The following is a 26967-nucleotide window of genomic DNA, read 5'->3' on the forward strand; positions in this document are numbered from 1 at the left end:
GACCCCCATCTGTCTTCCATTCTTGTTTCAGTTGTGAGCACTGCTCACATGCCCATGACTGCTGGGGCTATTGGCAAACACAGCTCATGATGGGGAGAGGATTTCCTCACAGTTCTTTGGAATGTGTAGGGGAAAGTACCGATTTTGGTGGCCAATGAGTTACCTTGGCCTTAAGATATGCATAGATCCATCAAGGATTTCCTGTGAAAACCCACATTCTTGTGTGGGGAAAGGGGCATAGCCGTTAGATGAAGCCCACACAGTGTCAAGATTCCATTGGTGACAACCAACCCCTTGGTTTTCCATGTCCTGGAAGTTGATTAGTAAGAATTACATTAAAACCAATTTTTAAAAAACCATTTAGGAATGCTTACATGCAATTGAAATGATATTAAAGGAATCACTGGAGTCCCAACATTAAATAGTGTTTAATGAGACAATCAGCCTCTTCAAGGTGCCTCCTTATTCTTTAAAAATAAACTTGCAGGATCGATACAATATAAAGTCAGACTGTTGTATTTGGAATTAGTGCTTTTGTATATGTACAGATATTTTCTCTCATATCAATTTTCAGTTATATATTTTGTTTAACAATAGCACCTGGTCATCATTACAATTAGGCATCTTTCTAAATACTTTTAAGTAAGGAAAGTATTCAGAATAAGAAACCCATGTATAGCCTATGTTTGCCACAAATCCACAATTGTCCACCCAGAGATTCTCAAACTGAAGGATACATATGAATTTTCAGGGGGTGGGGGGTTGGTTTCTGGCCTCTGGAGTTCCAAGTTAGGGGGGTTGGGTAGGGCCACAGAACTGAGATTTTTAACAAACTCCCAGATGACTCACTGCCACTGAGTGAAGGTCTACACTCTGAGAAGCTCCTGTCAAATATTAACCAAGGGGTGAAGGCAAAAGTTATCAAACCTATGCACTTTCTGTGAGGCTGGACTATTTGCTGTGGCCCAGCTTTTGTAATAAAAAAAATAATAATAATAACGCCGAAAGACATACAGTGCTTAAGACTCAGGTTAATTTAATTCCATAATCATAAGATAGAATAGGACCAATTTTGGTACTTAAGAGATTTCTGTACTTAATTTTGACTGACCCACATAGAGCAAATGTGATTCATCTGACTTGTGACTGAAAATGCAAATACCAAGGACTTGGAAAATGCTAGATTTTTGTGCTGATGTCTAAATGAAGAGAATGGATCTGTAAAAAGATAAGAGTGACTGGGTGAGAGCTAGGCAGGCAGTCATCTGCTCATGTATTAAGGCAAAGATCAAGAAAATGACAGCAATCTTAAGAAATAGCAAGATAAAATCGTCTCACAAAAGAATAGTCCAATGTTTGAGGTAAATAGGATTGGGGGATAGAGCGACTTGGGTGTTCACTCTCCCCATATCCTCAATGCTGGGGATTGCACCAGGATCTTATGTGTGCCAGAAAACTGCTCCACCATGTAGCTGCATCTCCAGAGGTACATGCCTAGCCTGCCCATTTTCTTTTTTTTTTTTAATATGAGAAGTAATTCCAGGAAGATCTCTTATTATGCTTTACTTTTATCTGTGCAAGTAAGAAATATGTTTTTTCAATATTGAAAATGGTGATCTGTCCTCTTGGACCTGTAAGGCCTATGTTAAGGATTCATGAGTTATGTCTTTTGAAAAATTATACACTCAGGGACAGGAAGCCAATCTATATTTAGCCTGCAAAAGAAACTATAAAATTCAGTGGTTCAAAACACTAGAGGATAAAGTACTTTTTTCATGAGATTGGAAGTTGTGAAATGAATAGACACAAAATCAAAATAGGTTCTGTTTTGAAAGTCTGAGGCTGCAGGGATGAGACATACAGGACTCACATGCACAGCTGGCCACTAGCATTCGTCAGTGGACTTCTGCTTAAAGTTGATGAGCTAAAGCCCAAACCAGCCCTCCCCCCATCCCCCACCCCCGGCAACTGACACACTAGTGACTCTTTGTTCCTACGTCATGTCTTTGGTGAAAGAGCCGTAAATATAGTGATTATTTTCCCTTAGCTATCTTTTTACAAGGATGTTGTTAAAGATGATAATGCATTTAATTGAGAAGAAGGAGAGAATACAAAGAGATTCTCTCCGTGCCAACTTTTTGGGGAACAGTTCCACCGTCAAATGTTTTTAGTCCACCACCCCGCTTAGAATTTGAGAAAAGTCATCCAAGGACTCTGTTTATTTGTTATACTTGACTTTGTGGCACCATTCAATGAATTCTCTGTTCTCGGAGTGCTTCTCTGCTGGGACAAGGGGAAGCTCAGGTCTGCGCATGTGCAGAAACACCATGTGACGTACACTGGTCAGTTCTGTCAGAGCAGACTATGGGGATCTATGCTGTAACAACTGCTGTAGTCATCAGTCAACCTTCAGGAGCGTAGGTAGGCATGTCGCCCGAGAGCTGGCTGCCTCTTCTCCTGGATTATATCGCTCATTTTTCCCATCGTCCCTACCTCCATGCAGGGACACATGACCCTGGCTGACCCCAGGATGTAAGGCTTATGCTAGGGGTTTGTACATCTAGAACCTATGGAATGTTCCATAGTTTCTTTTCTCCCTTCTCATTCTTTCTTTCTAGAAATATTTTATACATACAATAGAAAAGCACAGACAGTTAATAGAAGACAAATCCATCTTAAAGCTTTGGTTGCATGTTTTCAAAATGTGGGTTTGTATTATCCCTGCCCCAGTCGTGTGGTAGTGGTGGTGGTGGTGGTGGTGGTGGTGGTGGTGGTGGTGTGTGTGTGTGTGTGTGTGTGTGTGTGTGTGTGTACATGCATACACTTTCAGAGTGTAGTTTTACTCACGAGTCCTTCTGGTCTCTGCCACTTGTAGTAAGTCTGGCTCCCTAGCTGTCATTTATTCTTCTCCAACTTCCTGTTCTTTAACTTTTGACTTCACGCTCCTCAACAACTGATTAAAATAAAGTGTCTGGTGTCATCATTTTTCAACATATTCAAATGAAGGGAGTAAATGTGAGAATTTCTCAGAGTTCTCCCAAAGGTCAAGTCAAGGGCGTGCTGTGGAAGACAAATGTCTTCTATTAGTTGCCCTTGTTTGTTTTCTTTGGACTTGCTGTTCTGGGAAGTAATTGAGGCAAACATTAGGCCTTGTAAAAGAGTTTTCACAACTTATTACTTCCTTTCTCATTGTCAGGAGGGCAAATGAGAACATTTCCATGGTTCCCTATAGAAGTTCAAGGACAGTGTGAGAACACAATTCACTTTCTCTCAGTGGTGCTATCCCACTGCCCGCCTCCAAATGTGTCTGCATCTGACTCTTACAATTGAAATTTCTACATTTTTTAAAATGCATGTTTTTATTTTATTTTTATTTTATTTTATTAATTTATTCAGATTACAACTCAATTGTTATCCCATCACTTGTATCCTCCCATTCCTCCCTCCCTCCCGCTTTCACCCTATTCCCCTCCCCTAGGTCTATGACCGAGGGGGACCTCCTCCCTCACTATACGGTCATAGGCTATCAAGTCTCATCTTGGTAGCCTTCTTATTCTTTCTTTGAGTGCCACCAGGCCTCCACACCAATGGGAGGTGGTCAAATATGGAGCACCAGACTTCATGTCAGAGTCAGTCCCTGCTTTCTACTTAACTGTAGATCAGAGTAGGTGTTCGATGTTTATTATTGTATTGTTCTTGGTTAGTGCAATAGTTTGAGCAGAGACCCCTGGGCCCCGATCCACGCATCACAGTGTTCTTCTTGTAGGTTTCTATGACCCTCTGGGTCCTTCTATTTCCCCATCTCTATATTTCTCTTACCTAGAGTCTCAAAGGATGTCCTCACATCTATCCCAATCTCCTGGTAAGTGAAGACATTGGTGGAACATGCCTTTTGGGCTAGTGCCCAATTAAAAGTGAGTATACACCATGTGAGTCTTTCTGCTTCTGGGTTAACTCACTCATTATGATCATCTCTAGTCCCATCCATTTGTCCACAAACTTTGGGATTTCCTTGTTTTTAATAACTGAGTAATATTCCATAGTGTAAATGTACCACAGTTTCTTCAACTGAGGGGCATTTAGGATGTTCCCAGATTCTGGCTATTATGAATAAGGCTGCTATGACCATGGTTGAGCATATGTCCTTGTTGTGTGGTGGAACATTTTCTGGGTATATTCCAAGGAGTGGAATAGCTGGGTCTTGAGGAAGCCCTATTCCCAGTTTTCTGAGAAATTGACAGATAGTTTCCAAAGTGGTTGTACAAGTTTGCATTCCCACCAGCAATGAAGGAGTGTTCCTCTTTCTCCACATCCTCGCCAGCATGTGGTGTCACTTGAATTTTTGATCTTGACAATTCTGATGGGTGTAAGATGGAATCTCAGAGTTGTTTTGATTTTGCATTTCTCTGATGACTAAGGATGTTGAGCATTTCTTTAAGTGTTTCTCAGCCATTCGATATTCCTCTGTTGAGAATTCTCTGTTTTGTTTTGAGCCCCATTTCTCAATTGGGTTATTTGGTTTGGTGGGGTTTAATTTCTTGAGTTCTTTATATATTTTGGATATTAGACCTTTGTCAGATGTAGGGTTGGTGAAGATCTTTTCCCAGTCTACAGGCTGTCGCTTTGTTCTGTTGACAGTGTCTCCTGCCTTACAGAAGCTTCTCAGCCTCATGACATCCCATTTATTAGTTGTTGACCTTAAGGCCTGGGCTGTTAGAGTTCTGTTCAGGAAGTTGTCTCCTGTGCCAATGTGTTCCAGGCTCTTCCCCACTTTTTCTTCTAACCTATTTAGCATCTCTGGTTTTATGTTAAGGTCTTTAACCCACTTGAACTTGAGTTTTGTGCATGGTGACAAATATGGATCCAATTAAAATGCATGTCTTTAATATACTCTAAAAATTCTATATCCTTTGCTCTCCTTCCCATATTAGCTACTACAGTTTCATTTCTATGAGGAGCTGTGGTCCTCATTTCTGTTTTCAGAACCTGGCTCACGCTAACCGATTCAGCTACCTCTGGTGCGTCTGTGAACACTCTTGCATTGCCTTGAAATGTACGGAGCAAGTGTTGAATTTGAGCCATTCACGGTTACCAGGTCCTTTTTGTTTTTCTTGCAGAGCTTTTCTCTTAAAAACAAAAACCTACTGACATTTTTTGAGATTATAATATAATTATGTCTTCCTTCCTTTTCCTCCTTCCAAACCTTCCCATGAGCGCATCTACACTTTCCTTCACTCCCCCACTCTTATTGCATATATGTATGCCTCTGTGCTGGGATTAAAGGCATGCACCACCACACCTAGCCCTAAGCCTAACCCTAATGCTAGCCCTAGCCCTAACCCTAACCATAGTTATTTAGTACAATGTGAAGTTATGTCAAGTGTACATATTTTATCAAGCCAATGAGTGGATACATGGCCTCCATATGGATCCCAGCCCTCCATAGTGAGAGCATTTAAAGTTTGTACTTCTTGCCGTTTTTGAATTCTAAACACGTTGCTTTCATTCTTCCTGAGCTGGCTTGTTTCCCTCATCACCTCCCAGGCCTGTCATCACTACTCCTTTCCTTTCTAATAAATGGTAATTCAAATTCAACGGTATTTCTGGAAACACTTAGAAAGTAGTATTTGTATGTTTTTTTAAAAAAGAATCTTAATTTTTGTTGGGATTAAAAAAGTAGTTTTTGACAATCATATCTATCTCCTCTCCCTCTGGCTTCCCCATGTGCGCCCAAAACCCTCCATTTCTAACTTAATGTCTTTTTGTCTTTTGATTATCATTGCCCAAGTCTAGTTAGTGCTGCCTGTGAGTCACTTTTATTCAGTTTTGGAATAAAGTTATATGTGTCCTATTATGTTCAATTTTTTTTTTCAAACAGAAGTCAGAGTGGGTGGTAAAAATGAAATCCATCCTTAGCAAGAAGGAAGTCACACAGTGGGCATGAACATGTTTCTTTTTAGCTCTGAGTATGACAAAATTAAGTCTGACTCGGGGATTAGGTAAATGAGTGCTTTTTATAGCTTTGATTTTCCTAGTAGGAAATAGTCCTTCCTTAAAACCAAGCTCCTTCTCTTAGAGAATGGTGTGGCTATATTTTCAATAAAACACCTTGCATATTTAATTGGATAATTTGTTGTATGTGTCTATTTCTCAGGAATGGTCAAAATAGTATATAATCTATGGATGATACAAGGTGAACAGCGGAGCACTGAGAGAGAGTTTGGATTCAAGGAATGCTCATTAGGGGTTGCATAAAAATGGTTGCTTAAAACATTCACCAGCAGAGCAAGACCAAGGAAAATAATTAATAGCTATAAATGTATATGATTCTGGCTGGGTACAAGTTTAGCATTATGTTCTAAATTAGTTATAAACATAAAGAATCTGTTCTTCAAACTGATCACCCCCCCCAAATGATGCAAGGATTTATATCTAATAGGTGTATTAAGGAAGGAATCCCAGGAGGTAAAAGCCAAGGGAGCTGCAGGAGAGGGCTGGGGAGGGGCAGGCAAGGCTGAACTTTCAACTAGAGCCCCAGGCTTAGTTTATACCCTCCTGCAAGCTCTAGAACAAAATTTGTACCAGGAACTTTGTTCTGCCCTGTGCCGTGGTTGCCAGGCATCCTGTTTCTGCACCTGTCAATCAAAAGCTCAGAGTTTGCGCCAGGGTACACAGCCTTCCGGCACTTCCTGCTGTCTCCACCCCTCAGTGAAGTGTGTCTAGCAGGCCAAAGGTAGTCAAAGATCACAAATGCCAGTTGTGAAAGTGAAACAGGCAGTGGGGACAGGGGGGTGTCTAGCTAGAAAGGAGGTCAGGCAGGGAGCCAGGAAAGCAGCAACAGAAGCAAAGTCCTGAATAAATGAAAAACAACCCGGGACTAGTTAAGGTTTTCCAGAGTGCTTAGTATGAACAGCTTGGTTTGTTTCGTGCTTGCGTTGTTGCTGGGGCTGGCCCACGGTTGAATCAAGAGGAGAGTTTACTTTTAAATTCAGAGCACTTCAGGAGAACCTTGGGACTAATATATTGATTGACTCTGAATGTTTTCCTCAGGAAAATTCATTAAGCCTTATCCTCCCCATTAGGTCTCCCAACTCCATATGGCACAAATTAGCATTTGGAAAAGACTCAGTTTGATCCCTCTGCCTTGCCAGAAAACTCAAAGTGATCTTAAGAAGCAAGTCGTTGCATAAGAAAAAGCAGCATTGTCTTATATACATGTGTCGATCAATTTAAATAGACTAACTCCTCGAATATTCAAAATATCATATAAGATAAAAAAAAAAAGTACTTTGGAAACTGCCATGACTGAAATTTAGACTCAAGTGGATGAAGTATATATTTTGTGCTAAAAAAAAAAAAATGTTTAGTGGCTGTTCTTAAACAGATAGTTGAAGGTGGAAATTAGACTATCCAGGTAAATTTCACCAGGTGGCTACACAGGTAAGGTGAGGCTAGATGCCATTATTGTATACTTCAGAGATGACCACACTTGTCCTGATTCTGAAACTAGAAAGAAAGGGAAATACGTTTGGTTGCTGGCCCAGAAGTATCCTGCACAGGGATTGAATCAGAGCATCTGGGACTCAGCCAGCCATGCTTAGAATGTGGCTCTGACTCTGCCTGGCCTCCAGGCTCAGGGGAGAAGCGGTTGCATTAGTCTACAAGGATTTGTGTGCCACCTGTACATGCAGTCATCTAAAACAAACCTTTTCAGACTACTCATGAGCAGTCTTCTCATTGCTAGGAACACTCTGGTGCAGTTCTTTCAAATGTGGATAAAGGAAGCCCGTCCAAGTGTCGGAATGTCCTACCTAGCTTTGATTAATTAGGCTTCTCTGTGGGCAGCCCTTGCCTCTATTTAAGATCTAGGGCAGAAGTTCTCTAACCTCAGATTGTATTGGAATCTCCCCCAAGGCATATTAGAAAAAAGACTGTTGAGTTCCACCCCCACAGCTTCTAATACGGTATATCTAAGAGAGGACAAAGACTTTGTGTTTTTCACATGTTCGCAAAGTGGTGTTGGTGTCCTTGGTCAAGGGACAGCATTCTCAGAATCACTGATGTTGAGACATGAAGGGATTTAATTGGTATAAGTAGCATGTGGTAAGTTGTATGTTCAATTATATAAAGGTAAGAGGTCATAGAATAGAAGCAGCTTCCATGGCTACATTAAAGATGCTGCTGGCAGCCCAGCCATAGTGAAATAGGTATAGACCAGGGTTAGGGTTAAGGACAACCTGGCTACATTGAAATCATCTGGACTCCACAAAAGGAAGCAGCTTGTTTCCATGATGGGTCTATAGCCTCTCATATTGCTTTCAAAAGACCTTTTATGGAAATTAGATTCTGTGCTCACCCAGAATAGTGAGGGAGACCGTTTCTAGCACTCAAGAAACCATTTGCAAAATGATGGATGCTATTATCCCCTAATCTGATTAGCATGAAATGAGTATGATCTCTTGGCACAGAGAATAACAGAAGACTGTATGAGTGTAATCTTTACTGACATGGATATTATTGTTTATTACTTGAGTCCTTCCCAAATGTAGCATCATACACTTCTTTCTCCCCAAATCAAATGTGGCGCCTCCGTCTATGACATGCCTGGTAGCAAGAACTAGTAAACTTAAACATGTTGTTCATGAGACTTCATATATTGTTGATATAAGTCATCTTTAAGATAGATAAAGGTATTTCATGGTGTTTATACACTTTGTTATGCTTATTTATAGCGTCAGCTAAATGGGGTGAAAATAAAGTCATGCTATCATTTGAACCATTATCTGGGAAGAGTATATTAGCACTCTCCTGCTTCATAACAAATTATCACACAGGTAGTGGCAAACATTTCTCTTACAGATTCCATCAACCAGCATCACTGTTTGGGGGCTCACCAGGATGCGAGGAAGTGATCTTCATGCTGGCTGCCACACATTTAGCTCTACTTTTGCTAGCCAGGTTCAGGTAGTTTAACACTGTTCATCTGTGTCCCCTGTGTCCCAGAGATTTTCCTTTTCTTAGACAGGACACAGGTCAGAGCTCCTGTTCCTACCAGTCTCTCACTTCCAGGTCTTCTGAAAAGCCACATTTGGTTAAGACACTGGATCAAAACTTTCATAATTTCTGCAAAATCTTCTTACCGTTGTTATCTCTTCCAGTGTAATCATCAGCATGATAGTTTATCACCTCTGCCACAGTCTCCTGGAGAAGCCGGCGTGGCTCTGTCCTTGCTTGAATGGAAGAGCTTACATAAAAGCACAGATGCCACAGGGCCACCTTATGAACAGTGCTGGAATCTGAGATGAACTTACCCAGTTGCCAGTACTGCCATATTTGTTAGTTCTCTTATCTGTCAAAGGGAAGAATTAGATACAGCTGTTACTGTTGTCACTCTGCTTAATAAGGTGACATCTCCTACATGCTTGGCATAGCTTTGGTTTCTGTTTTTAGTATTCTAATCGCTGTTACTGTTGGTAGTGTTAATTACATTGTTCATAGTCACCCCCTTTGGTGATGGCAAAACTTTAATCCCATCACAATCAACTTCAATTTTGGTCTCCTTGATTCAAGCTCTCAGCAACTTATGACACTAGTAATTGACTTCCTGCTCATGGATGGACTTTTTCTTGACATTGATTACTTGAGGGTCTTCTGGTTTATCATCTGACCCCATGCAGTCCATCCTCTTCTGCTCAGTCCAGATATCAAACTAGAATGAAGACCAAGTCATTGTAGAACTCCTAACCAGAGTGACTGGCTTGTTGAAGTGGTATCTTTTCTTTACAGATCTTAGCTTTAAAAAAAAAATTATTCACTTTACATCCCAATCATAGTCCCCTCCCTCTTCTCCCCCCAGTCCCACCTTCCCTCCCTGCCCTATTCACCCATCCTCCCTCCTCTACTCAGAAAAGCGGATCCCCCTAACTCAGCACATCAAGTCACCTCAGGAATGAGGCATTCTCTTCCACTGATGTGGAGCAAGGCAGCCCCATCGGAAGGAAGTGATCAAAAAGCAGGAAACAGGGTCCATATCAGAGACAACCTCTGATCCCTTTACTAGGGCACCTAGAGACTAAGCTGTCCATCAGCTACATATGTGTGCGGGGGGGGGGGGGGGGTGTAGGTACAATCCATGAATGGACCTTGGTTGGTGCATCAGTCTAAACACAACATGCATGCACGCACGCACCCACGTACGCACGTGCACACACACACACACACACACACACACACACACACACACACACACACACATCACCACCACCACCACCATGATGGTTAGTTGGCTCTGTTGGTCTTCTGTGTAGCTCTTGGCCCTTCCAGGTCCTTCTATCTTTCCCCCAATTTTTTCACAAGGCTCCCAGTGCTCCCAGAAGAACTGAATGAAGAGAGGGAACAGGGTAGGAGAGGGAGTCTGGACTGAAATGAGGATGGCGATGAGATGTGGGGATAGCATGGGCGAGAGGCCAGAGGACTTGGAGAGAGAAGAGAAACCCAGGGTGGGGGCATTGCTGAGCTGAGCTGGAGACCTACATCAGGGTAGGTTCCTGGGAGGATATGGGTGTGACTTTAGCTAAGACTCATAGTAGCAGGGGTCATGGAGACTGACGAGGCCCCCTTCTAGCCAGACAAGACTTCCAGTGGATGGAGAGCAACACCAACCATCCATAAAAACTTTCACCCAAAATTTATCCTACAAGATATGCAGGAATAAAATTAGAGCAGAGACTGAGGAACTGTCCAACAATGCCCGGCCCAACCTGAGACCCACCTCATAGGGGATAGCCAACCCCTGACACTATTAACGATACTCTACTAGGCTTGCAGATGGCAGCTTAACATAGCTGTCGTCTGAGGGGTTCCACCAAGCAGCAGATCAAGACAGATGCGGAGACTCGCAGATCTTAGCTTTTGGAAGACTGTATGAGCTCCTGTCTTTGATGGATGCCTTATCTCTGAAGAAGAGAAGAAAATACAAATACTATCACTTTCCACATTTTCTGTCATATTGGCTGCTCCAGATTAGAGAATTTGGAAGTAAGGCTAGGGGTAACATTCAGATTCCAGAATAGAGTAAGTGACATTGCAAGGCACTGAGAGCCAGACATAGTCTTCAGAACATGGAAATGTGTAAGTAATCTATACACTGTATCAGCTATCTTTTCATGTCTGTTGGCTGTTTGTAACAGCGGCACGTAAGATTTAAAATCTATCTAAAAGTGAGAGTTAAGGATATTTTACAGTTTGGTCTTGTTAGAGCACAGTGTTAACCATATGCATTAGGGCATCATTCCTACAATAAAGCAGGGTAGAATACAGCCACTGCCCTGAATTCATAGCCCAGACACTGTATTATTCATGGACAAGAAATGCCACAATGTCTTCATCAAGATATTCACAACAAAGCCCAGAAACTCCATGTTGATAGACAGTTACAATGTGACCTGTAACACAAGAATAATTTCATGTTTCCTATTTCCACTGCAAATATTCATCTTATTTCACATTTAATTTTGGCACATGAGAGTGAAATCAATTTTCTCTAGAAGTTGTTGCTCTTATTATTTCAGATTTTCATGAAATATCTTTCATCTTCAGATCTTGTTTTTAGTCTTATATATTTCCTGCTTTTCTTCCATATGCTTCATCAACTATAGAGTCTGAATTAATTGTCCCTGATAAGCTCAGGCATTCGAACACATTGGCCACAGTTAATGGCACTATTTAGGAGGTCTGGGGTTGGGGTACAGCTTTGCTGAATGAAGTACATCACTGTGGTGGGCTTTTGAAATTTAAAAGCCATCCCCACTTCTAGTGTCCTCTCTCCTTCATGTTTGCCACTAGAGATGGCCTCCTGAAACGTCCTTCTCCTGCCACCAGTGCTTGCCATATGATGCTATGCCCCTTGCAATAATGGTCTCATCCTTTGGAAAACATGTGCCAAAATAAACTCATTCTTCCTTAAGTTGCCTTTGGTTATGGCGCATCATCATAGTAACTGAAAAGCAGCTAATGCATCAACTTCCTGTGTTTCTGCTGGAACTTTTTCCTTTTCGTTCAAAATGGTAGATGTTATAAGCATTAGCATTTATATGTATGCAATTACCTTTGCTTGCTAAATAGAGATCTCAGTTTAATATCTCGGTTGATTTAGCAGCATCCCAAATAAGCAAGATGTTGCTGGCACCTGCACCTATGTTTGCAACATGGATTACCTGGTACACACAAACATCTGCAACAGGCTTCTTAATTGATAACAAGTGATTGCTGGAAAAAAAAAAACCCTTTCATTTGCCTTCTAAGTGTATAAAGCTTGCATTATATTCAACCTAAGTGTGTTTAAATAAAGAATATGAGACAATCATCTTTGTTGATGAATGGTGCCCCTCATTACCATTGGTCTTTCTTCCATTGAAGGTTGTAAAACAAAAATTCAAAAATATGTGTATAGAATAAATAAAATAGGAGCCTAGATGGGGGAGAGAGGACAGGGACTTTTGAGAGGGGGCTACGCACACTGGGCAGCCATCTCACAATCAGTGTTAAAGGACAAAGAGTCTGGCCTATGCTGATGCTTCTTAATTCCAAACCCCCTTTGCAGGGTCCCCAAAACATCCCGTAATTGTGAGATTTGAAGATGTTTGGCAGCCACTATGTTAACTTATTCTTGTTTTGGTAAATCAAGGTTGAACAGCTTGATGAATATACCACATGTGGAGGTACACATAATCACACTACACACCCAACCATTAATATCTTCTTTGTGAAATGTTTATGGCTGTAATTGCTGCTCTGATTATGTATTGTGTGAACTTGAAGCATGCTATTATATTGGGTGACTAATGGAGTTTGGTAACAATGCATAGAAATTGGTATTCCGGAAAGAGTTGCATTTTTAAAGTGAGTTCTTTCCTGAATTTGCAGTGGATTTCATGGCTCATCTACCTCGCAGTAGGTTTGTGGCTGATGAGCTGAAATCTTTCTGCTGAATATAAACATCTGAGACCATCCAGCCTTCACTTAGCTCGCAGGTCTTGCTTTTCTCACTGTGCATTCGAGACAAAAATCTAAAACGATATTCCCCAAACCTTTGTGTGCTGTTGATTTGCCTTTATCCATACTTATAAAGGGGTAGGGGTGGGGGAAGAGCACAATATATTAGTGCATTTTCTGGGGGTCCCAGGACTGTGGTCTAGTCTTTGAAAGTGCCATAGTAGTCCTAAAACAGATGTCTGTTGCTGCATTCTCCCTTTATGTACCTAGGCAAATCAGATGGCCTTAGACCATAAAGAAAACCTCTACTTCACTGCTTTAAAGGCACCACGGTATTATGAAATGTGATGCCAAGACTAAATAGCAGGACATCCAGGCAACATAAAATCATTTTAATGATTGCTTAAATTTCTGAGCATTTAGAGATATTTACTTACAGTATAAAATTTAATAGAAAGCAACTTCAAAACTAGTTTATGGTGTGTTCCTGCAGTTACATCAAATCTAAGCCTAGATTATTCACTATTAGATACATTTTTACATTCAGTAGGTATTATTGACATCTCCCTATAGAAAAACAAATTAGAGTCTTCATATAATTTATAATTATTATGTAGCCTTTATTCATCATGGTCACCCAAAAATCATAGTAGCATCCTGTGAGTGTGTGTTTATTAGCACACCTCAAAGTACTGGTCCTTTGGCTAGCAGAATCAGCACCAGTTAGAAGCTTGTTAGAGATCAGATTCTCAGGCTTAATGTCTTTAAACCCTCCAAGTTATTCTAATGCAGGCTACATTCTGATAGCCACTGGTATTTGGGGGTTTTGTCACTTTTTAACAGGTGATACCATTTGTATTCAGCAAGTTCTACAAAGCTAGAAGGTGTTGTCAAGTGAGCTAAGAAAGGAACCGCTTCAGTGCTTTATAATGGACTGGGTCGTTAAAACTATTAACACGGGAATATTAACCTAGAAAACGTCTCAATGATACAAGTAACATTTCGGTGGTTCTGTGCCTTCAGTTCTGCATTTCCTTCATCATGGAGGAGAGAAAGTGATGAAGTTTTTGTATGTAAGTGAATTTGGGTATGTTATTTTAATCCTCCCATTCCAGCCAAAAGAGCCCATCAGCAACACTTGCACCTGGATCTTCCCCCATGCCACATTACCCACCCCATGGCACCCTTAATGCTTTTCCTGAACACACAATTTTACACACCAGTGAGAGAGGCTCTTTAGCTCTGTGCTATCAGAATGAATCCCTAGGGTAGCTGGCATTAACTCTTGCTCCACAGCTTGGGGAATGAAACCACCCCTGGAGCTGGCAGGAGAGAATAATATTCATTATCTTCAATATAAAAGTAATGATGCTTACTACGTTCTTTGTGAACTCAGTTTGGGTTTTGTGTATAAACAAACAAGCAACGTTTCAGTCCATTTGTTCAAGTGAGAGGAAAGTCTTTGAGTAGAAAATGTTACTATCTAACTTAGGTAAGTGTAAGGTGTGTGTGCAGGCAGTTTGTGTTCTACTTGTGTGAAACAGTCAGTCCTCCAACAAGCATGGGCTGGCATGTCTGTTGCCTTGACATATTTGTTGTGTGGCTGTTTTATGTTTATCATTCCCGGCTGTATGCATTCCCCCTGACTTGCTCCTCTTTGAGAGTCTATCTCTGCCCTCCTCCCTACGTAAACTACAAAGGCAGGAATTCTACTTCAGCTTGTGGATTCGCCTTCCAGAGCCAGCATCTGCAGGTGGTTTGAAGTATCTCCTTGTAAAGAGAGTGATTGATTGGGTTACTTGTGAGTGCCTCAAAATAGAGGAACCTACTTTTGCATTTTGCGATCTAATCCTCACGTAATAGTCTACGCTTTGCAGGCATTCAGGAAACAATCTTCAAGTGAATTCGTGAATGGCATTTGCTCTTGGACAGATATCTCAAGTCAACAACTCTCCAATATGAGAGCAGTTTGCCTAAGGTTTGCATCCCAGTGGGGAAGTCACAACCCACCCACCCACCCCCGGCACTGTTGATGATCTTTTTCCTTCCTTATGCAGCAGTCTACTTCTGAACTCTCCGATGTTGAACAGCCTTCCCTCTTTATCCCATCTCTCAGGTCATCATCTTGTTCCCATCTAGTAGATTAAACTTCTAAAGGCTTTATTGGTACCTCCCTGCTCTCCTCTTCAGCAAACTGGTTGCTGTTACTATGGAGATGAAAAAAAAAACTGGACTTGGGCTCCAACTTCCTCAAGTCTGGTTTTCCATTATTTCTCCTGGACAGATCCATGATGAAGTTGCTTACACCAGATATCGACTGCCATGTTGATAGCATACTTTTCTAGTGCTCATGAGGTACCTTTGGGCCTGTGGATGAAGGCAACTTAGTAGAAAGGCAATGTCTCAGTGTCCTGCAAGGAAGGCCCTTCTGCCCAGTTCCCACATATCACTCCATCATTATGGGAAGATTTCCACAGGTCAGTCACAGTGCAGACTAGGTCAAGGGATCCACTGACATGAGGAAAGGAAACTTCCAAGATGGAATGAGCAGGAGAAGAATCCTCCTCTGTCCAGTCTTCACCTCTGCTCTCAGAGAGATGGTCAGGACCAGATCTCCTCTTTGTTCTGATGTGGATTTGTATGCAGGAGATGGATTCCACACTTAAGTCTCTCTGTACTTTAATCAAAACTATTTAGATGAGATGTGTGGAATTGGAAGACACCTGCTGGAAAAAGCCTCCAGGGAGCATCTGTATCAACGTTCTTGAGCATCTTGGATGAGTTGTCCAGAGAGTCAGCTGTCAGATAAACCATGGTATAGTGCCTTTTCTGGGAGAAGGGAGCTAGATGTCTTGACTCTCCTTGACTCTTGGCCAGGAAACATCTGTTGGATATAGCAGCCCCTTTAAGGGAGCTCTGTTCTTGAATAAACACTGTGCTCTGGCTGGTGCCATACAAACCTCATCCTCACTGTCCATCAGTAGACTTCCAGGTCCCCAACCTCTGGTGCTGTCTTCCATGACTTTCTGTCACATATTCAATACTTAATTCCAATAGGACAGTGAAGGTCGCCTATGGGGCAATCTTGTTGCACTGCCACCATGCGTACAACTTTGCTATTCTTTGCTCCTAGAGGCCTTTTGATTCTCCTCCCTCCTACTTCTCTCTGGATGCATGGATGGTGTCTCTAAATATCTGAAGACCATGGCTATCTTAGGTTCATCTCAAATCACTGGGCCATTAATCCTCCGTCTGCACTCTCCAATTCTGATGAACATCGTTTCCACTTCTCTCAGCTAAGTGATTCGTCCATGTTCACCGAGGGGAAAATCCTATTTCCTAACTTCTCATAGCAGGTGACTTTAAAGTTGGCAGTTATATACTCTTCTTTGTCACATACACACTCATTTCTTTATGTTCCTTTCCCCACTTGATGGCACTCCAGAAAAGCAATTATGTATGCAAGTTTCTTGTGCTGTAGATTTACTTAGATACTATAGTTGTTTGAATAATAAATACACTTGGTAATTAATGATTAAGTGAAAGGGTAATGGCATGAGATTTGTATGCAAGAGGCTGGCAGCACATTTGGCGTGCGTGTGTGTGTGTGTGTGTGTGTGTGTGTGTGTGTGTGTGTGTGTGTGTGTGTGTGTGTCCACATATTGGCCAGATACATTAGGAGTGTGAGTGAGCTGATGAGAGCACATCCTTCCTCTGGCCTCTCTAATCTCCTTGATTTCCCTCACTCCCTAATGACATTCAGTGACTCCAGGATTTCTTTTCAGCAATGGGACAAAGAAACTGAATTTCTCTTGATTTAGGAATGGCTTTGAGCAATAGTTGGGTCACAGCCCCCACAGGGGTCACACATCAGATGTCCTGCATATCAGATACTTGTATTATGATTCATAACAGTAGTAAGACTACAGTTATGAAGTATCAATGAAATAATTTTATGGTGGGAGAGTGGTCACCACAACATGAGGAACTGTATTAAAGGGTTACTGGGTTAGGAAGGTTGAGAACCACTGCCTTAGAGGATGTAGATTCAGGGACGTAAACCATGCACTTAATTTGTTTAGCAAATTAATACACATTGGAATGTGTGTTAAACTGAGAAGTTAGCAATTGGTCTTTTTTTTTTTTTTTTTTTTTTTTTTTTTTCCTTCTGAGTCAATGAGACATACAGAATGGGGGATAACGTACTGCCGTTAAGTCCTCGGGTAAACCTCGAGATGATAGTATCCTTTAAAGTGATGTCAATAGCATAAAAGAAAGATAAGTGAGTTGTATGGTTTCTTACCCATTTCCCATTGTTGCCTTCTAGGAGACGGAGCTGTTAGATCTCAGCCTTGTCAAGGATGCCAGGTGTGGGAAGCACGCCAAAGCTCCCAAGGTAGGAAGCTGAGCCTGTGCCCGCACCAGCTGCTACTTTGATTCTTTATCTGTGTCAAGATATCAATTAATTGCCCCAGTTAAGAGGTTCTGTGTTGTACAGGTTGTAAAACACAACAGTCAGTGAACCGTTCTCACTTCCTCCTTCATTAGAAGATGGAAACAGTGAACGAGCATATGGGTGGGGAATGCAGGGGCTTGCTTAGTGCTCTGGGGCTTTGCATTTGTCTGAAGAAAGAAGTAGATATACTCAATGCCAAAGAAGTTATAGAGTAAGTGTCTATAACTGGAAATTCAAAACACTGTAGATTCTGAATAGAAAACTCAATACTGACCCATGGTATGCCTTGATCACTAAAAGCAGTGTATAAAATTTATTTCAGGCAACGTGCGTGAGGTGTGTATGAATTTTGTGTTTAGATTTGGGTCATATTAAGAAGACATCTGAGTACATATACACCAATGTTTCACAATTTTGAAATCTTATCCAAAGTATTTTCAATGAGGCCTACTAAGCCTGTGTTGGTTAATTTAAACGGCCTAAGATATTTTTTGAGAGCACTTGTGAAATACCACTGAACTCAGAAGCGTTAGTAAACATACATTTCTTTACTTACATTTATAATAGTTCACATTCATCCTAGTAAGCAGAGATGATATGAAGGTCAAATGTTGTGTAATTAAAACAAGAACATCCATAAAGCCAAAGGTTAAGTGTGCACACAGTAGTGAGGACGCTTTGGCATACGTTAAGTGGAATGTCGTTGGTTTGGGTTTGCGCTATATTTTCTGAAGTGAATATCCAAATGTTGGATGGAGAAAATTACATTTTTTAAAATTTATTGGGCAGGTGACAACTCTTTTGTTATTGGGTTTAATATTTGACGCGTTAAATGCCTCATTTCTGGTGGAGACAGTGGATCAGCGAAGCAACAAGAGATAGGGCGTTACCATTTAGGAGCTTAAAGTAGCAAGTTTCCTTTTTAGTGTCTTCCCACAACTGTTGTTTTAGCCTCAAAAAGTCAGAGTGGTTTCTTTAGCATCCACGATGATCTGTTGCTTTGGAGGAACAGAGAAAGCGTCCGCTGGAATAATTTTTCCTCACAGACATCCTGCAGTCGTAGGCTGCTGCTGACAGTCTTGCATGGAACAAATACCAAATGCCTGGGTTAGCTTAATGCGTTAAAATGGTTGGCTACAAAATGTGAAAAATCATATTTAGACAGAAAAAAAATCAGAAATGTTTTTTTTTAATTTTTTAAATTAATTTATTCTTGTTACATCTCAATGTTTATCCCATCCCTTGTATCCTCCCATTCTTCCCTCTCACCCCGCCACCCATTTTCCCCTTATTCCCCTCCCCTATGACTGTTCCTGAGGCGGATTGCCTCCCCCTGTATATGCTCATAGGGTATCAAGTCTCTTCTTGGCAACCTGCTGTCCTTTCTCTGAGTGCCACCAGGTCTCCCCCTCCAGGGGACATGGTCAAATGTGAGGCACCAGAGTACGTGAGAAAGTCATATCCCACTCTCCACTCAACTGTGGAGAATGTTCTGACCGTTGGTTACAAGAAAGCTTCTTACTGTGTTTCATGAGAAAACCAGTTAACTGTTTCAATGGACTCTCCTCATACTGGGGGCCTCCAAGTCTTGGTCTTTGCACTTCATGTCAAGCATCTTGGAATTAATGCATTGTTGGTGATGCAGAATTATTCCCGGTTTGAGTTTCAGGCAGCTTTCATGCAAGCCTGTTAGCTCCATATATAGTAACAGTAACTTAGCAGCCAAACTTGCCTTTTAGCCTAGGGTTACTGACCTCACCTGACACTAACACCAGCTGAGGACAGCTGCACACACCACCCCACTGGTTTTCAGCACACCCCACTGTTTCTCAAGCATCAGGTGTCAAGGCCAGCCCACTGCCACCAGGAGAGCCGTTGGCTGGAGCTGGTCTCTCTCACTGGAAGCTAGCTCCCAGCCAGCTTATCAGTCAGTGCTTGGCTTGTGGATGCGGTTTGATGAATGTCTACGGAATGTTGACAAATGAACAGAAGTGGCATGTGCACTGCGTTCAGCAGATAAACTGTGATTAGATCTCAAAGCGCCTCCCTTGCGGAAGTGCTTTTGAACCCCAGGCTACTCAGCCTGTCTGTTTCTGCTGAGGTGTTCTTGGAGAGAAAGGGGCATTTCTCTGTGGGCCAAGCTTATTCCCTGCTGTTTTCTCGAGCCCCACTCTACACTTGCTTTTCCCCAGCTAGTTCTGTTCTGTTTACCTGTGTAACCTTGCTGAGACCGACTTTCTCCTCGTAGGCTCGGTGATGATAATAGGAACTTAATAAGAATGCTGTGAGAAGGCAACCAAATAATTCATTAACAAACCAATTGCACAGGAGATCTCAAATTTAACATCTCAGGAAATCCCCTGGGGGAACATAAAAACAAATGTCGTTGCCTGTTTCCCACTCCCCGCAAAGTCTGCTTCCCGGAGAATCTAATGGTGCTGAAAGGCACATGGCTTCAGGGTGTTGAAACACAAATGTACAGCTGAGTATGGTCATCACTGTATGATGACACTGCCATGCCATCTTTATTTAAAAAAATGGTGGCACTGAAGACAAGACCAAGGATGTCATACCTGCTTGGCAAACACTCTATCCCTGAGTTTATTCCCCAACCTCTCCTCCCAGCCTTTTGGAAAATGTTATTTTAAATTTTCAAGTCTTGACTTTCAGGAAGTTAATTTTCATCTCATTTTCTTAAATTGGAGAAGTTGAAATGTCAAAAGTGAGCAGAGTAGGAGTCTTGCTAAAGGAGCTTTCTGGATCCCCACGCAATGGAGGAGAACATGTCCATGAAAAAAACAAAAAACAACAACAACAAAAAAAACCTCTTAACTTGACAAAGATGACCTCAGCTCAACCTGGATAAATGACAAGCATTACTTACTTAAAATGTTCAGCATGCTCACATCTTATTCTGCCACTCAGTTTACGTCATCAAGGTCTTTATTTTTCTCACCAACCTGCTGAGCTGGCTTTCCATCTCTGTCTTTTCTCTCAGGTCTCCAACTCCAACACAGTGACACCCTCAACAGCTCTTGGCTGACAGAGGGGCAAGAGGGTGTAGATGGGGAAGGATTGTTCGTCAAAGCCTTCCAGAAAAGTCCAGTAGAACAGCTTGTGGAACAGATGTATGGCTTGAGACAGATGGCTGTTCTAGAGGTCAGAGACCACTGTGAATGCTGAGATAAAGGCCAGGTCTGGTGGTGCATACCTTTAGTCCCAGCACTCAGGAGGCAGAGGCCGGTGAATGTCTGACTTTGAGGCCAGCCTGGTTTATAGAATGAATGAGTTCCAGGACAGGCAGAGCTACATAGTGGGGCCCTTTCTCAAAGGAAAAACAAAACAAAAAAATCTGGAATAAAGTTTGCAGACCTTAAAAACTTGAAATTCAAAGAAAATGGTAGAAAAAAATAGTAAAAGGTTAAAAAGCAGAACAGCCTTGACATGATGACACATGTAATGTTTGTAGCACTTGGGAGCCTGAGGTGGAGGAGCCCAGGTCTGATTGCCCAAGCTGGGCTGCACACAAGATGACACTGTATAAAACAAAGAAACAAACAAGCAATCCCTGGGGCCTGGGCAGACATAAAAAGGTATGTTTACAGACACAGCATGTGAAAAGCTGTCGACTCAGGGGAAAACAGCGAAGTAACAGGAGAACAGATTCAGTAGGACTTTGTGTAGAAGCATCTAGATTTAAAAAAAAGAAAAAGAAAAAAAAAGCACCTGTGGAGTAGATACTTATCAAAATACAAGGCACCCTGCAAATATTTATGTATGTATTTGTAATGCTTTTGTTTTTCACAGTGTCTTGTTACATAAAAATTCAACACTGGCCTGAGAATGCACTGTTTTCTCTGCCTGCTGTGATCTGAAATGGCGGTTATAGGAAATGGAGGAGGCGGTGTGCTTCCATGCTAATGACAATAAAGTGTCGACTTGCAGCATGGTACACAGGGTGAAAATCTGCTCTTCTGTATATGGCCTTTGTTCGAGTCACTGGCTTTGAAATTTCTCATTGGAGTGGCTTTGGGAGGCTTTATAATCTAAATGTAAAACACAGAGGGCACCTTACATCCTTAACTCTATAGGGCATGCTTCTCCCCTCTCTTGCCCTTCTCTTCCTCCTCACTACCCACATAGGAAGAGCAAGGCACTGCACCATGCACATCTGCTTTACGCTGCTCATATCCACTCTGTGGGCTGATTTCAGAAGAATCTCTGTTCTCAGACAGTGACACTGTGGTGTCGGATCTATTAGTAGTTCTTGACCCAGCAGATTAATTTAGTGGCTTGTGTCCAGCATTAATTGGAGTAGACTTGACTAGAATTAAAAATAGCAGGCTGGCACAAGGCAGCTTCTTTTATGGAACACTTTTGTGCACGTTAAGTGCATCTATATTTTTTTTTCCTATAAGGCCATGTGAGAAAGATTAAAAGATGCTAATGCAAAAAGATGATATCATCACTTTCATGATCCTTGGGATGTAGCAAGTCAGTAGGTGTCCTGAAAAGTAGATCAAGTAGAAAAGTAGCTCTCATGTCTTATGCCAGCCATTCCACTGAGTGGTTAAAGAAGGTGTGCTGTCCTCCCTCTGGGCCTCACTTTTTTCATCTGTGCAATGGGCACATGGTGTGTGTCTGCTTATAGGAGTGCAATTTCTGCTAGCCCTTGATTCCAACTTTTATGAGGGATTAATTATACTCAGATGTCCCACAGATTGACATAACCTAAAACTCTTCATCTTGGGCATACAATCAGTTGAAAGTAAAGAGAACTAAACCAAGTCCCAAGCACATGACAGTTACAGGATGAAAACCAATAGAAATTAATATTTATGTTAAACTTTATACATGGCATCTTGAAAGTAATTTTATATTGAACTTAGACTCCAAAAAAGGAAATGTCACAGTTACAAAGACCTCCCAACTTTGTACTGTGTGCTGCCTCCAGGCTGTCTATGTTCAGCTTTCACCGACACACAGCAATATCTGTAAGAAACATTGCTGTGACTTTTTAAAAAACTTTACTTTCAAGGCGGGGCATGGTGGCGCACGCCTTTAATCCCAGCACTCGGGAGGCAGAGGCAGGCAGATCGTTGTGAGTTCGAGGCCAGCCTGGTCTACAAAGTGAGTCCAGGACAGCCAAGGCCATACAGAGAAAACCCTGTTTTGAAAAAGCAATCAATCAATCAATCAATCAATCAATAAAATAAACTTTACTTTCTGTAAAGGGAAATGTTTCATATACTTGCCTGGCAGCCAGAGCCTTTGATTGGTAGAGGGCGATTTATTTCAGATCTGTAATGCTGATTTCAATATGAATGCTTTGTGAATATGTAGGTCAATACTTAAGTTATAATTGTATATAGTATCACTCGAATCCCATGAGGCAAATTAGAGTAAAATTAAATTTTAAAAATTGATTAGCCTTTGCTTTTATAATCTCTATGTAGAAAACAAGGCTTTTATTATTCCTATTTTTTAACTTTATTCTGTAGGGTTTGACAAGGAGTTGGTGATTTCTGGCAGGCATGCACCTAGGCTCTGGGAAAAACAGCAGTGGAATAAACAGGGCAGACAGCTCTGCTCCCATGTAACTTACATTTGGGAACGATGGGGCTGGCAAACTGGGTTTTCAAGAAAAGAACCGAAACCTTGAGTTCTGTGTTGGCTGATTTCCCATGTGGAAGTATTTCTACCCTGGGCTGTTTCATGGCACCAGTCCAAAGTCAAAGAATGGACAATGGGGTACAGCATGCCATGGCCTCCAGCCCTATGAATATATTCTATCATAGTATGGGGGGAGGGGTGAGAAATGACAGATAAATCCCAGTGTAAAAATAAGCTAGGAGAGGAAACCACAGGCCATGGAGTGATAGGTAGGCTTTGTGTTTTACACAGCTGTTACAGAGTAAGTTATCTTAATGAAATGAGAAATTAATGAGAGCTAGAATTTGGTGAATGGCCACAGGTAGAGCATCTAAGCTCCAAGAGGGGAGCATATATCAGTTGAACTACAGTGGGGTTCAAACCTGAGAGCATGCCAATGGTTTGAGATGTTTTCTAGTTAACTAAGAAGACATGCAGACTTCTGAGTAGGAAAGAATTTGAGTCTTTTTAAACAGCATCCCTGTGCTGAGAACAGCCCTCAGCACATGAAGGAAGGAGCGATGGAGACCAATTGACTGGCTATTGCAGCCAGTCAGGAGAGTGATGATGGTCACTTGTGGTCAAGGGGATAGCTACTGAGATAGGGAATTACATGGTAACGTGTAAATATGCATTAAAGACAGGAACACGGCATGCATTAATGTATTGTATGTAAAGAACGAGGAAGGAGAGAATTCAAAAACAACTATATTATTTGGAAAACTAGACTATTTGATTTGCTGTGTTCTGAGATAGGAAAGAAAGATCAAAGAAAGGAATTCATTTTAAAATCTAGAGTTTTGTTTTGAATAATTAAATGGTTGTGTTGCCTGTCAAACGTTTAACATTAAGAAGCCTCGCAGTGAGTTCAGAGGAGATGTCAGCCCTGGACATTGAACTCTGGGTGTTTAAAGCTTGGGTAAGGTGTCCTAGTGAATGTTTGTATAAAAGGAGGAAACTCGGGCTGGGGGGTGGCTCAGTAGGTAAAAGTGCTTGTTCTGCAAGCCCACGACTTTAGTTTGAATGCCTGCATCATGGTCATGAAAAGCCCCAGGATAGGTGGGCATGTCTGGGACCCCAGAATTATGAAATCGAGATAGGCGGATCCTGAGAGCCCATTTGCTACTCTTACCAAAATTGCAACCTTCTGGTTGACCAAGAACTACCTTGATCAAAATGACAAGTTTCTGATTGACTAAGAGGTCTTTTCTCAAGGCAGTACTGCAGGGAACAGAGGCAAAGACCCTGAAATCCTGTTCCAAAATCCACAGGCTCACACATGGCACCTACCCCTGCACACTTGCATGTACTATGCTCAAATATGAAACACAGTACACAAACACACACACACACACACACACACACACACAGAGAGAGAGAGAGAGAGAGAGAGAGAGAGAGAGAGAGAGAGAGAGAGAGAGAGAGAGAGAAATAGACTTTGTTGACTTTGTGAGGAGCCAAAGAGTTGAAAGCAGAAACTCAAGCAAGGAGGCACTTATAGGTCAGTGTCTCTCTCTAAGATGAATGGATATATGAAAATGTAGAATGTGCTTCAATATTGACTATTAGTTAGCCTTGAAGGGACTCAAGTTTTAATATGTGCTACGACATGAGCAAGCCTTGGAGATATTTTGCTAAGTGAAATAAGGCATATATAAAAGACAAATGAAGTACGACTCCATTCACATGTCAGATATCTGGAGTATTCACATACAAAGAGCACAGTGGTGGATGTCAGGGATTGGGGAGGGCGGGGGGAGTGAAGGCTGTTATTTAGTTGAGAGCTCACTGTGAGAAGGTGAAAGAGCCCCATAGGGATACGGTAATGGTGGATGTACCACAGTGTGTGTGTGTGTGTGTGTGTGTGTGTGTGTGTGTGTGTTTTAATTCCTGGATTTTTGTGAATCATGCTTTGTATGTTTCATGAGAAAAAAGTTCAGTGGGGACAGAGAAAAAAACAGATAGGGGCACCCAAGTCCCTCAAAATGCATTTATGAAGGAGAAAGAAGGTGGGGGTGGGGGAGTTGAAGTAGCATTTCCTCTAGGCGTTTATTTTCCTACTGAAGCTTCCTGTTGAGGATACCACTGCACATTCTTTCAAAAGTTCCCTATATCATAAACATGTCTTGCAGTATTCATAGAGGACTGTTTATTTAAGGGTTGTCAAGTCCCAAATAGCTCATCACAGGATTTGGATGCCAACATAGAAATCTCATAATGAGCTGTGATTTGGGTGTTCTACAACAGTGGTTTCAATGAATCATCTGTGAGGCTTGGAGTTGAAATGAGAACTTTATTCATTGCCCCTTTCGGTGATTATAAGTGAATTTCCTGACTTTGTCCAGATTTATCACTGTATGAAACTGCAGACATAAAATCTGATGTAGATACACGTGGGCTAGGAAGAGAGAAAAGAACACTTCATGCAACAAAATCAAAGGTTTCCTCGTTTTCCTTTGACTGCTAATGAGATCAACCTCTGGCCCTTATTCTTGGCTTCAGCTGTTTCTTAATTCACCTCGCATGTTGCAAGAGCTTTTTTTGGAATTGTTTTTGTCATTTTGTTTCCGTAAATGTGTTTATATTTTTTACTAAATGGAAGCACAAATCGAGCTAAAAATTCTCCGAGTTTGCATGTGTGTGCGCGTGTCTCTCTGTGTATGATTTTGACAGCTATTCACATTCATCTTTACATGTAAATTATATGGCATGGTTCCTTTTTATGTTCATTAAATTCCATATATGTCAGTAGTTTCCTTGGAAACAGGAACCTTTATATAACTTTGGTAGCAGAAACATTAGGATTCTGGGGTTGGAGAAAATGGGTGCCTATTTGTACTTGAAATCCTTCAGCTGTTTTTTACCTGCACTGTACCCTCAAGGACACCCAATGGTAGACAAGAAAAGACCCTGAAAGTGACCATTAAGGTGCAGCATATCTTCTCTAATGGCTGGAAGCTTTTACTTTCTCTAAAGCATTTTTTTTTCAGATGTACAGTCTTTACTGGGATGTTAAAATAAATCCCCTTATTTGAGGAGATGGTAGTATGTCTCTTACAGCAGTTATATTTGAACGTGTGAGCAATGCCTACATTCCTCCTCGGTGTATGTGTGCATCCACTTGTGAAATGCAATGAGCTGAAAACATGAATGGTTGGGTTAATGTTCTGAGTTTTGATTATGACAGATATCTTACCTTAGTGCCTTCCTGCCTAACAGTTCCCAAGATACTTAGTTGCCGAGGAATGAAGGGAGGATACATCTTTCCCAGGCTGTCACCTGAGTTAAAGGAGATGGTGACAAAGAATGTGAACATCCCAGTTCCCAGCATTGAAAGCATTGCTTGGTAAAATTGGTCAAAGCCCGGGTATTTATTTTTTTTTTTAAAAAGTTGTACATCTTGATAATAGTCCCTCTGTCTTATGTGATCTCAGTTTATATCCAGTGTCTTCAACCTGTGGAGGTGCAGGACAGATGGCTAAAAACATTTCTTGATTTTAATTCTTTAAAATGAAAAATTATGCCATCTTGTGGCTTTCACTGTTAATAATTTTTAAAAATTAATTCTACCCACTGACTTGTGCTCTAAAGAAGAGCTTCCAATAGTGGATTCTAGTATAATGATATGAGACATGCTGGGAGGACTAGTAAAATCTTGATGCCTGTTCCACACCCAGATCGCTTAAATTATGATGTGTGGTGTGGAGCTCAGACACCACAGTTCCTCTACAGGTCCCTGGAGGCATGCTGGTGCTCAATCAAGTTAGAGTTGCATTCCTGTAAGGGAAAAGCACCAGAGTTTCTCCTTCGAAGACAGTGATTTCAGAATTAGGATGCAGAAAGGCACTGGGAATTTTCTCAGAATC

General features: G+C 41.5%; 1 protein-coding gene across 2 annotated transcripts in view; it reads left to right on the top strand.

Annotated features, from left to right (window-relative positions):
- The window catches only part of Plcb1 (phospholipase C beta 1), a 690315-nt gene that overhangs the window by 203564 nt on the left and 459784 nt on the right, over nucleotides 1-26967 (top strand). For both annotated transcript variants that reach the window (XM_051144700.1, XM_051144701.1), the window contains exon 3: nucleotides 17321-17389. In XM_051144700.1, coding sequence (XP_051000657.1) covers nucleotides 17321-17389 — 69 coding nt within the window. The remainder of the gene's footprint in view (nucleotides 1-17320; nucleotides 17390-26967) is intronic.

Source organism: Acomys russatus, chromosome 4 (genome assembly GCF_903995435.1).
Source record: "Acomys russatus chromosome 4, mAcoRus1.1, whole genome shotgun sequence".
Classification (NCBI taxonomy): domain Eukaryota; kingdom Metazoa; phylum Chordata; class Mammalia; order Rodentia; family Muridae; genus Acomys; species Acomys russatus.